We start from the raw sequence: 12561 nt of genomic DNA on the forward strand, positions 1-12561 counted from the left end.
GGTGATGCCGTGGCTAATGTGGTCATCTTACTGTTCTGGAGTTTCTGGAGTTAAACGGTGTTTGGGCTTTTCTGCACTGTTAGCAGCTCCTAAAACCTTTAGATTAAAAGCTTTGTTCTTACCGATGTAGAAGAAACAATGTCAGTTTACCACCAGAATCATCCTTTACTCTCCAAGAGCTGTCTACGAGTCGGACTTCAGTGCACATCCTCAATTGCTCCTATTGTATAAATCTAAACGTGGTTTATTTCCCAAAGTTGGCGCTGGTGCTTCTTTGCTGTTTCATTCAGCAGAGCACCTATTCCTCCATATCTAAGCGTTCAGCAGCATTTCCCTTGCCATTAACTGGAGCCTGTGCAGAATGGACACTATACTGATTACTACTATCTTTTAAATATATCTCTTCAACACAATACATTGATGTTTTGGACAAAGCCATTGTTTTTTGTCAGTCTCTTAGTTAAGTTTAGAAATGTTTTTGGGGAGGACGTTAAAATACCTTATTGGAGACAAAGGATCAGTTGAGAGGCAAGTCCCACTGTAAGATCAATAAGAAGTCTGTTGAACTCTGAATCAGGCAAAGCTATAGTAGCGGGTAGAATTAAAATACGGAGTTATAAATGAACATAAAAGGCCACAAAAGAAAAGATCATGAGTCCTTGGGAACTTTTATTCTCACAGAAAACATTTGATTCACATATTATGATGTTACTTTTCACAATACAAACAGCAAAACAAGAATCTCCTCCAGTCTGATGGACAGTCGAAGGACACCAAAGCTCACACGCACACACACAGACACAGTTCCACCTTCTGTGATTTCATATACATATATATTTTATTTTAATAATAAATTATGTACAGTTTTGTTGGAGTGACAGAGATGTGAAACAACAACAGGAGAAACAGAGGGAGGTTGTGATCCGTCAGAGATGCTCTTTTGTTGGGTTTAGAGTACAGGGAAGAAGAGGCACATGTCGGCCCCTCCAGGTGCATTCTGGGATGTACCCGGAGGGAATGTCCGATGAGGAGGGAGGAGAATCACCACATGTAAGAGTCATCATATCTGTTGAAAGACAGAGAGAGGAAATAATGTGCCAATGAGAGAAGAGTGTAAATTCTTTAAGTTCATGTGACATCTTCAGTTTTTACATTTGAGGATCTTTACCTTGATCTCTGGTCTCTGTTGTTATCGCCACCAAACAGCAGCTCTGCGACCACGTCCTCCTGAGCTGAACGCTTTCCATACCTGAGAGTGAAGAAGACACTTTTTTTATTGTAAATTGCAATTGTGATCATTTTCATGAAGTTAAAGCTCAGTCTTTATGCTTTAATGTTGGCATTATTTTGGAAAAATAGATATTCATGACAGTTTGCCTCTGTAAATGTTTCTGTTGTTTAATAATCATTGTTAGTGGAAAGGTTCACCATTCTCCCCCTCGACTCAGACCACCACAGTGCATTTTCTGTTCTCAAAACGACTGCTGATCCAAACACTTCCTAATGCTGCTGTTTCACTCTCCTTTACAAAAACAGATTTGCTTTTATTGTAAATCAGTCACACAAAGTGCAGCTCATTGGTATAGAGTCAAAATAGAAGCAGCAAGGATCCCTTATACACTGACCTTTAATCCTTCTATAAGACTGGATCCTAAATTACCCATGATACAACCATGAATGCCACATTGGTGGTTGCTACAGAGGTCTCTATATAATCCATAATAATCCACGTTTTTTAACAGATTTTCAAGAATTTAGTTACAAATATGAAAACACACGCCCCTCAAAGCTTGATATGAAATGAGATCTGCAGATAAGGTGCTTAGTCTTTTCTCCTGCCTTTTGTGGCACATGATTGCATTCAGGTGGAATGATTCTACAGCATACATCTTTCATGACTGCACACATCCTCTATATTATTGTAGGGATTATTTATCTGACACAAGATAAAATTTAATCTCTAGAGCCACAGGAAAAAATATACAGCTGTTCGTACAGGCTGAAAATCACTGAGTTGGCTGTGGCTCAGGTGGTTGAGCAGATCAATTACTGACTGGAAGGTTGGTGGTTTGATCCTTGGCTTCCCCAGTCTGCATGCCAATTATCCTCGGGCAAGATACTAACCCCAAGTTGCCCTCTGATGCGTTCATCGGAGTGTGAATGTGTGTGAATGTCGGTTAGTTTGCTCTTGAGTTTAGAAGTGCTTGTATGAGTGGGTGTGAATGAGGTTGTTGTATATAGTCCTTTGAGTACTCTGGGAGAGTAGAAAAGTGCTATATAAGAATCAGTCCATTTACTCATGACTTAGAAACCATAATAAGTTTAACCTCATTTGGCTACCGATGAAACACGCACGTCTTTTGTTGAGATATACACTGTATATCTGTATATACACTAATACATTGTGCCGCACTGTGGTTTTAGTCCCCTTGCCACTGGTTTATAAAATCAAGCCTGTAGCCATGCAGTTTGCCTTTACAAACAACTAATAAGTCATTCTGCTGTTACTGTGATAGGATGTCACCATTGTCAGTTCATGAAATTTCTTCCCTCCTAGCTATTCCACAGTCAACTGTAAGTGGTATCATTGCAAAGTGTATGCATTTAGAAATCACAGCACCCATAAGTTAGATTGGAGCTGTCAAATCCTGAGGCGCATAATGTGTAAAAGTACACTAAAGTACCAACAATCATCTGACGTAAACATCAGCAGAATATGAGCACTGGGAACTTCATAGCATGAGTTTTCATGACCATGCCGCTCCTGTAACTGTTATATGGTATATTTAATATTGTAGGTGGTCCAAAGGTCTTAAGTCACCCCACATTTCTATATATGTGGTCATGAATAAGAGTTCTCCAGGCTTTCTGAAATATTTCTGAAGTTTTCCTTTGGACATTGACTGCTTTTCATTCATTTATGTGTAAGTGAATGTTTACAGAGGAGTTTTTTGTTTCTTTCTTTCATGTCTTGTGAAGACAACCAACACTGACCCATCAATGATTCAAGGATGATTCAAGTCACACAATTCAAGGGTTGGATTAGTTTTATCAAAACAGTTTGAATAGTATCTTTAGGTACTTTGTTACTAGCATTCTGTTGCATAAACATATATGTTTCCATTTCTTTAGTTGGATCTATGAATAATGCCAAAGATAACATTGTTTCACCAATAGCTGCTCCAAAAAAAGTGATTCCGAAAGAAAGAGTTATTAACGGAAAACTGGATATAATGTGCCCCACGTGCTTAAAAGTCTTTGGAAACTGGATAAGTGAAGAAAATAACAAAGCAGTGACAGGCCAAAAAATATACAGACAGCTAAACATGAAAGTGTGCTTTCATGATCTTAAGAAATAGAAAAACATCCAATGAAGACCTGTGAGATGCATGATCCATCTACTGTTTGCTGAAGCATTAGAAATGGTCTCAATGAAACGGTGGCTGTCAGGAAACCATGCTTAAGGAAGGGAAATGGGGACAAAGGTAGCCCAAATTATCAACCAGTGCCAGTAGGTCTTCTAGAGTGATAAACCAAATTTGAAAGTTCTGTATGAGTATGCACAGAAGAGCTCACGAGAGGTAAAACTGTGAATGTCTACAGCAATCTGTGTTATAGAATAAAGTTGGCCATACCAAATTTTGACTTTCAAGCTTGTTAAAATGTAGCTTTATACAATGCATTCTCATGTATGTATGTACACATTTTAATAAAACGCTGCACCTATTTTCCATTTGTGTAGAAAAATACTTTTTAAAAATGAGAAGTCAAGACTTTTGCACATCTCCACGACACTGTCTTTATGACAACACAGTTTCAATTGTCTGTCTCTAAATTTTCTCTTCCACTGCGCTTTTGAAAGTTCTCTTTGTGATTTTCTGCACCGCTTAGAGTTTAGAGTTCATTCTTGATCAACCTTACAATTTCCTGTTTTATTTTGAAAGTTATTTCCTTTTTTTCCTCACCCTTGTTAGTGTTTGATTCAGTTTGCCTGGGGTTTGTTATCCTGTTCCCTGGTGTGTGTTAAGTGTCTGTTCCCTAAGACTTTGTTAGGTTGTTTGTATGTTGTTTGCTTTTGTTGGTACTATATTTGTTTTTTTGAGATGTGCTTGTCATGCCGTCACTTTGGACACTTTGTGTTAATCAGGTTTTTTTTTTGGTTTTTTTCTTATTGTTGGCAGGTTTCTGTCTGTGATTGTGTCCTTCCTTTCGAAATCATCAGCAGTGTGCAGCATCCTGATTCAAACCAGTGACCACATTTATTCCTCTCACAACAAACACATGACTTTTGGACTTTTGGTTCTGGTGCATCACACTTGTCTGTCAGTCTGTCACCTGTCTTCTCTTACCTCTACCTTTCCAAGCTGTTCCCTTTTGTTTGCTGCTAATGCTTTAATGTCACAGTCAGATTCAAATTCAAGAGTGTGTGTTTGTTTTAATGTGTGTACGAGGCTGTCATTTCCAAGTCTGGCTGGGTTTTTATCATTCCCTTGATGGGAAACCAGGGTTCCAAAAGAGCTTGCAAATGTAAAATCACAGAGCCGTTTAACTGAAAATTTACTTGGTAATGTGTGTGTGTGTGTGTGTGTGTGTGTGTTTATGTGTGCGAAACAATCATCTCAGGTCCCGCAGAGCGGCCTGCAGTTCTTCTGTTTTCCCATCAAACATCTGTTCCACCTCCCCTATGACCTCAGCACCCAATCTTATGCTCCGTTACTTCCTCAGTGTGTGCTTCCCTGCAGGTAAGCAATCAAGAAGCGCACATGTACTGTTTCAGCTGTCACACAGCTGGCAACATATCAGGATATAAAATGTTTTCACCGCTGGTTGATACCTCAATCTTCCTACCAATCTACCAATATTTTTTTCTTTAGCCTTAATGTGTCCTTTTGTGTCTTCTTCTCCCCAGTGGTGAAAGAAATGCTCGGATTTCTTACTTAAGGAAATGTAATAATATTATACTTTCAACATTTTCTGTTAGTGCTGCACTGAAATGATCAAGCAGGTTCACAGGCTCACGCCTGCAATTCCTACAATTGTGGGACCTTAATTTAAATCTAAAGCTCAATCTAAGGATTGAGTGTTCTTTTGAATTAATTTTTAATTGATTAGTTGTATGGATATTTGTAAAAAAGAAAAAAAAGACAAAAGTCACCAGAATTAAAATCCATCCTCTTTAACATCTTCACAGTCCTTCATGTGTTAAAACAGCTTTCTGTGAAATGTTTGAGCCAGTTGGGGATGAACGTGTCTTTGTTAGTTTTGGTATTTTTGATGTATTTGTGTATAATTTTCCATATAATTTGGAGTAGTAAGAAATGTTACTTACACTGAAAAGCGTGGCTACATGTGATGGTAACTGATAAATGCAATATTTAAATATTAACATTGTCACAATATAGCACATATGATATAATAACTATGCAAATTTTACTTTTGTTTTCTTTTGTTCATTTGTGGTTACACCTCATAGATCTATCAGTTGTATCTAGTGTGTCTAAACCTAACAAACACTCACACCCACTGTGAAAACCATAATGTGCACCTCTCTAGTGAAATGCAAAAACTTTCTATAGCACTGGATGTATTTAAATACCAATGGCCTATTTGACTTTCATGAATGAGAACAGATAGCTCCCGAGTGTGACTGTTTCCAATGATGAAACACCCTCTGACAATTCCATACTGGTGATCTTTATACCTGAGAGCAGCAGGCTTTAGCTTGGGCCCTGCTAACTGAATTTGGGCTTCTTTCTTGGGTCGGTCTGCGCCGATTTTATTGCTCTGGTCCCGCTCATTTCGAGGCCTGGAGGTTTCGGAGAGTGGACAGTAATCTAATCTATAATCTCATTGTGTGAAGTGTTGGGGAGGAAGAGGGTGTACATCACACATTGACAGAGCTCCAGGCTTATGTATGAACCAGCTTGCTTTAATGACTCAAGGAAGATAAAATGAAGTCTGGACTAAAGTAAGATCGGCAGGAAAGAAGCAAGAAAAGGCTCAAGTTCCCCACTAACACATTTAGCTTAACACCTACAGTTGGCTCAGGGTCATTAATTTTGAGGGGATTTTTCAAGGGCTGTTTATGAGTGATTTAACTCACATACTTTCTTCATGCCCAGCTTCATGTGGATCATCCACAACAGTAAAAACAATACTTAAAGACTTGGGAAAGGTTATTAGTGTGGGACCATTAAATATTCATATTGGTGCCCTGCCTTGCAGGATTTTTTGGTGGAAGAAAACTGAACAAAAAAATTAATTCAAGCTTTTTTGTTTTTTCGTTCCACATTTTCAAATATGGCACACATCATTTCATTGGTGATGAAGCAGATTGTGCTGTATCTTTTTTTCTTGTTTTTTACCTTGTTAAATTTACCTTGATATCCTTATTGAAATTTAATGCAGGAGATGAAAATGGTTTCTTTATTTGTTTGGAAATCACCATTTTCCTTCAAGTTCAGTCATTTTCTCATGGTACCAAATCTAAATGTCATTTGAGCACCACATTCATTTCAAGGCTGTCCTGAACAGCGGTGCCTGTTGGGCACACACTCGTGTATGTATGTGTGGTCATACCTCTGCCTGGTGATCAGATTGATGTAGTGTCTCAGGGCAGTGTAGTATTTGGCCAGCTCTTCAGGAGGAGCATCCTCTCCTGGGTTCTCGGGTTTGGGGGGGTAGGCATCAGCCAGTGTTCCCAGACAGACCAGCACACACAGCACTAAGGCCACCAGCACTGTCCAAGGTTTCAGTATCACAACCATCTGTAACAAGGCACATAAATGCTATGGAAATCTAACCACTGTTGAAGTCTAATTTCCCATTGATTCATAATGAAAAATAACAAAAAAGGAGGAAATAATAAATAAATCCTAAATGAAATCTTACAAATAAATAAATACATTAAAAAAGATGCTTTGAGTCTAATAAAGGCTATTGCCCTTTCCTGTCTAATGACAAAACCTTCGACCCGTACCATACCTCTCCTGAGGGGTGCAAATGTCATCTGTTTTCATCTGTAATATCTGCTCAGGCTGATGAGTAAACGGAGGTGTGTAAAGCGGTTAAACAAGTCAATATATACCTTTAATGTTTTTTAGGGCTTTGGGCTGTGATTGATTTTTTGTCAGCTCTTCCCTGAAAGTTGTTGTCTTTTGAAAGAAGATGAAGAAAATGGATTTGTCTCTAGAGGAGGAAACTGATTTCACGCATCTTCACGGAGGCTGTGGGTTTAATGGAGTTTACAGAAAGGTTTAATTTGCATTAATAATAATAATAACTAGCATGCTGTGTGAGGAACTGGATTTCCACTGAAGTGTATCAGCTTTATGACGATTATTTCATTATCACATCATACCATTACCAAATCTGCTCCTGCTGTTACAATTATTAATTAGAATCCTGGATTAAAGCCTTTCAACAAAGAGAGAAATCTTGCTGTAACTTCTTGTTGATAACTAAACAAGTATTTTTTTTACAACAACAAACTATAAATCTGTGTATGTCTGGATTAACAGTCAGATAAAGTAACTGCATGTTCATTTTCCCCAGAAGTCACTGGTTTGCTCCATACCAGGTCTGCACAGATTTAAAAACTGCAAACTCGTAAATTTGCACAACTAACATAAAGCATAAAAAAAAATCCCTCTGTCCTCTGTCTGACTGTGGAGTCTGTGGTGGAAATGTCCAGAGGCTGTTGAAAATGGCAGTAAGGAGCTTAATTATCACTTGCATTAGTTTGGCCATTTCACTGTTTAATTTGTTTCACAATTAATTGAATTTTAAAAAAGAGATCTAAATTGAATTTCTTTTTTTTTTCCATTCAGACTTACAGAAAACCATGAAACTAACAGACGCTCACATCTGACAAGCTGCACCAGCTGCTTCAGGATTTACCTTCTGGGTGTTTTGGTCTATATGCTGTGCCACATTTAGCAGCGGATCGCACACCCACACTATTTAATCAGGCCAGAACTAGCAGTCTACAATCTAATTGTCTTTTAAAACTCTGTATGTAAATCTTGTCTAACCAACAACTTAAAAACAAAAAAGAACCGCAATATTTTGTGAAATCCTTAAAATAAAATATTATTGTAGCATTTCATTTATTTGTTTGTTTATTTATTTATTTATTTATTTGCGTTTTGCGACTTTTTTCGCATTTTCCATTTGCAGCAGTAAATCTCCACCAAGACTCTTGGTAGAATAACTGTATTATGTGAATGTGGCCTTCATCTACCATGAGTACTATGTTGCTGGAGTGTGAACCTCTCCAGCACGTTTCCTATTCTCCGTGCATGTGTGGGAGCAGATGAAAGTGTGCCAGAAACCTCTGCTCTCTACCCCCACTCGCACCCTGCAGCCCGGCTATTTATTTATTTGCTTATTTGCTGTATTTTCCAGTCCTTTTCTAAATAATTGCATGGGGTGAATTATAGATTAAAGTCGGAGTTGCTTCAATAAATAAATAAGAAAAACGTATATCCTCCTTTTATGTATTTATTCATTTGAAAAATATAAAATATTATTTAAAAAAAAATAGCAACTGAGGCCACTAGATTTTGTTCTAAGTCCTTTTCCTTCCTTCAGCAGGTCTTATAAAGCTGATCTTCAGAATTTAGAGCAGATCTGATCAAGTTCAGCAACAGTGACCTTTGCGCACATTTCTGCTGTAATCGGTTATATTGAAGTTCTGCTTTTAAAAAAAATACTTTTTAGACGAAACAGATGTGGATCCTGAGGCAAATCGATGGCATGTGTTGTGTGGTAAAACTAGGCTGAGCTGTCCGTGGTACTGAACGCGCTCCAGATGTCACCTCAGCCAAGCTACTGGACACCAATTAACGCTTAAAGGCAAGCGAGCAGAAGAAACCTTTTATTTTAAGTACGTTTTGCTCAGCAAAGTTGCGATTATTTTGATTTATTTATTTACCGGTATATAAACAAATCAACAAATCCCTATTGGAGTCAAAGAAAGTTAAAGCACGGGTTGTGTGAGAAGTGTGGAGACTTACTTTGAGAAGACTTTGGAGGTTACAGGTAGACGTGGCAGCCACAGGTGGTCTCTCGCAGCAGCAGAGGGTTTACTCTCTCTCCTCCTCGGTGTCTTGTTTTCACTCTGCAGGTCGCTGTACCTTGCTTCCAAACTCCGACAGAGGTTATTTATACAGTTTAGCAGCAGCGGAGAAGGGAGGGGTTACACCGCGTGAGTGTGTGAGGGAGACGGGTGGGAGTAGAGGCCGAATGAGTCAGATAGCGTGATGATGATGATGATGAGACATTACTAAGGAGTCGGTCACGCAGTCAGTCTTGTGTTTCTGATGACATTTTGGGCCATGACACTCAAAAGCTGCATCAGTGCAAAAAGAAAAAAAAAAGAATGTTTAGTGAGTTTCCATCTGTTTACTCAAAGCTCTGCATAACCCAGACTGGGCTTATCTGGCCACCAGAAGTCCTGGCTCAACTATCCAGTAAAGCAACCTGTTACATTCGATATGTATCTCACGAGAAATCAGTCAAATATGATCCAACATGTCCAAATGGAAACCAGTAGTTGTCCAAATGGAAACCAGTAGTTGTCCAAACAAAGTGATTCGTTCTTGCTGGCTGAGGTTTCCGTGTATTCGGGGCAGCAGTGAATCAACTCTGGGTTATGGAATACATATTCCCAGTCAAACTGAAATCTTTGTGTTTTGGCTGATCTGTGGAGATTAACCACGTGCACACCACTGTGTCTGAAGTTTAGCTAAAAACGTTTATTGTGTTTCGTTGCACGTCAGTCTGCTCGGAATGCTTTCACTCTGTGACTCAAACTGTTGCGATTTCTGCCACCAGGCGGAGCCACGTGAGCAACTGTGAGGCTGACGGACAGACAGACGGACAAAAAGTCATTTCACCGTAAAGTAGTTGTGCCAGCGTCAATAAAGAAGCGTGATGACGCAGGTTCCCAGTAGTCCAAAGCTGTGACGTATGAGCACCTGAACGATATGGCTTTACGTGTCATGCATACCCGCAGCCCTCTCCCCCATCGCCTTCACTCCCCTGTGAATTTTTCCCGTTTTATTGATGAAATCCGTGTTTTGCTGCAGGCCTGAGTTGCTGCTTTGTTTTCTTTTCCTGGTTGAAGACCTGCTTCATCTTTACATCTGACATGTTTGCATGTAGTTCATTAAACAGTTGGTCATTGTCTCCTCACTGGTTAATCCATCACTTCTGTACTTTTTTAACATTTGAATTCATTTATTTGAGACCGTTGCAATAACCACGGAGAGGCAAAAACAAAAAGAAATATTCAAACATGGAATAAGCTGCACAGCCAGTAGTGAGGTTAGGCCTTCACAAGTGGAGTTTGAAGATTTCGATTAGAAAGAAATTCTCTGTAGCAGGTTTTAGTAGAACGCTAGAGGCATTTTATTTCTGTGTAAAACAGCTGAAGTTCACAGTCACGTGTTGTGAAATGTGCTTAAATATTCTTATGTGTATTAAATCTCTTAATATCCAACAAGTGATAACAAACATTCAGGCTTAGAGGCAGGGTTTCTATATTTCTAACAACAAAGCACAAAAACATTTAACAGAAAAACTGTAATGTCAAACACAATGCATGAGCCTTCAGTTTGTTTTGTTACCTGTGGCTAATTCAGTGAAACGGTCTATTTAAAGAAAGAAAAATAATTATTTTTTTCTCAGACAATTTGAGTGTTGAACCAACAGAGGTAAAATTATGGAACACGCTTTATATTTACACACATACATTCACAAAAGCCACATATGGAATATGGATCAGTATCTTGCCTGTACTTTAGCAGGCAGACTCAAGCAGCCAAGAATTGAACAACCAAACATCTAATCAGTAAATGACCTGCTCCACCTGATCCACAGCCACCCAAGGTAACAGCTATAGGTGACAAGTGGTATTTCTGCCATTTGCAGAATGTGACACATAATAATCGGTTTAGTTGAGTTCTCAATTTTTAGGCCAGATTTACTGACATTGGTGTCACTGATTCTGTGTTTCGTGGTAGTACTTTGTCTGTGCCATTTGGTTTGGATTGTGGAGCTTTTACTGACCAAATGTCAGGATGTTTTGCCAGGTTAAAAAAAAAAAATAGCCAGAGACTTCAAGGGACCTGAAAACTAGATTTAACAGATTTTTTCAATAATAGATTTTAGTGAATATTAATAGTAATTTTAATTTTCTCAGTTCTTAGTACAACTGATCAACTTAACTTTTAAGCCAGATACCCAAATAAAAACATTTATATATATATTTATATTTTTATAAAGGTATTGCTTTGGTCACTCTTATTTCTTTCCTAATATCAGCACAAGCAAATAATGTGCATGTGATGGACCGAGTTGAAAAACAGGAGGAGCCCAGGAATTATTAGAAAAATATAGTTTCCATTTATTTAACCCCAAAAAATTATATTTACAAGACTAATAAATGTTGAGCTCATAAAAGAGGTCAAAGAAACAAAACTGAACTCAGGCAAAGACTGCAACCTTAACAAACCAAATGACTGCCCAAACATACATAATTGACCTAAACATGAAATGACATACAAGGGTATATATAATGGCTGATCAGACCATTGTGACACATGAGGGGTAACAAACAAAACACAATCATAAATCACAAACGATGCAGTACAATCTAGTTTGTTAATAAACTAAACACTAAAGAAGAAAATCAAAAAACCCCATTAAACCCTAAACTCAAATATTTAATTAAATACAAATACTTTGTTTTTAAAGTAAAGAAAACACACATTCCCCCTTGGGTCCCCTCCTTGAATCGCTACCTTATCGTGGTGGAGGGGTTTGTGTGTCCCAGGGATCCCAGGGGCTATGTTGTCTGGGGGCTTTTGCCCCCTGGTAGGGTCTCCCATGGCAAATTGGCCCTGGGTGAGGGACCAGACAAAGAGCGATTCATAAGACCCTTATGAAAAGGACACCGAGGAAACAGTTTACCCTGCCCGGGATAGGGTTACCGGGACCCCGCCCTGGAGCCAGGCCCGGGGAGGGTGCCCGAGGGCGAGCGTCTGGTGGCCGGGCCTTAGTCCATGGGGCCCGGCCGGGCACAGCCCGAAGAGGAAACATGGGCCCATCCTCCCGCAGGCCCACCACCCGCAGGAGGCGCCATAGGGGTCGGGTGGATTGTGTACCGTGTGGCGGCCAGGAGCAGAGGCACTGGCGGACTGACCCCCGGCTGCCAAGACTGGCAATAGGGACATGGAATGTCACCTCTCTGGTGGGGAAGGAGCCTGAGTTAGTGCGTGAGGTTGAGAGGTACCGGCTAGATATAGTCGGGCTCACCTCTACACATGGCTTGGGCTCTGGAACCAGTCTCCTGGAGAGGGGCTGGACTCTGTCTCAGTCTGGAGTTGCCCCTGGTGAGAGGCGGCGGGCTGGGGTGGGTATCCTAATATCCCCTCGGCTTGCTGCCGGTACGTTGGGGTTTTTCCCGGTGGACGAGAGGGTTTGTTCCCTGCGCCTTAGGGTCGGGGAACGGGTCCTGACTGTCATCTGCGCTTATGCGCCGAGTGGCAGTTCAGA

At 39.8% G+C, this 12561-nt stretch overlaps 1 protein-coding gene across 1 annotated transcript; it reads right to left on the reverse strand.

Annotated features, from left to right (window-relative positions):
* Window positions 1–660: 660 nt before the first annotated feature.
* Window positions 661–9147, reverse strand: pyya (peptide YYa). Its single transcript, XM_086290500.1, has 4 exons — window positions 9018–9147; window positions 6580–6767; window positions 1169–1249; window positions 661–1066 (listed from the first exon to the last, which is right to left on the reverse strand). Exons 2-4 carry the CDS (start codon window positions 6765–6767, stop codon window positions 1042–1044), a joined length of 294 nt encoding a protein of 97 aa, XP_086146626.1. The 5' UTR covers window positions 9018–9147; the 3' UTR covers window positions 661–1041.
* Window positions 9148–12561: the final 3414 nt, after the last annotated feature.

This window comes from Aulonocara sp. 'chitande type north' Nkhata Bay, linkage group LG4 (assembly GCF_057382095.1).
Source record: "Aulonocara sp. 'chitande type north' Nkhata Bay isolate Kocher_YH1m ecotype deep benthic linkage group LG4, A_spYH_male_GT1.1, whole genome shotgun sequence".
In the NCBI taxonomy this organism is placed as follows: domain Eukaryota; kingdom Metazoa; phylum Chordata; class Actinopteri; order Cichliformes; family Cichlidae; genus Aulonocara; species Aulonocara sp. 'chitande type north' Nkhata Bay.

What these genes read in the sequence shown, in the direction of transcription:
- pyya (XM_086290500.1), bottom strand. Translation starts at nt 6,767, where the DNA reads ATGGTTGTGATACTGAAACCTTGGACAGTGCTGGTGGCCTTAGTGCTG. An exon ending in AATCTGATCACCAGGCAGAG is followed by an intron (nt 1,250 to 6,579) that starts GTATGACCACAC and finishes CTTCACTCTCAG; the next exon opens with GTATGGAAAGCGTTCAGCTC. An exon ending in AACAGAGACCAGAGATCAAG is followed by an intron (nt 1,067 to 1,168) that starts GTAAAGATCCTC and finishes GTCTTTCAACAG; the next exon opens with ATATGATGACTCTTACATGT.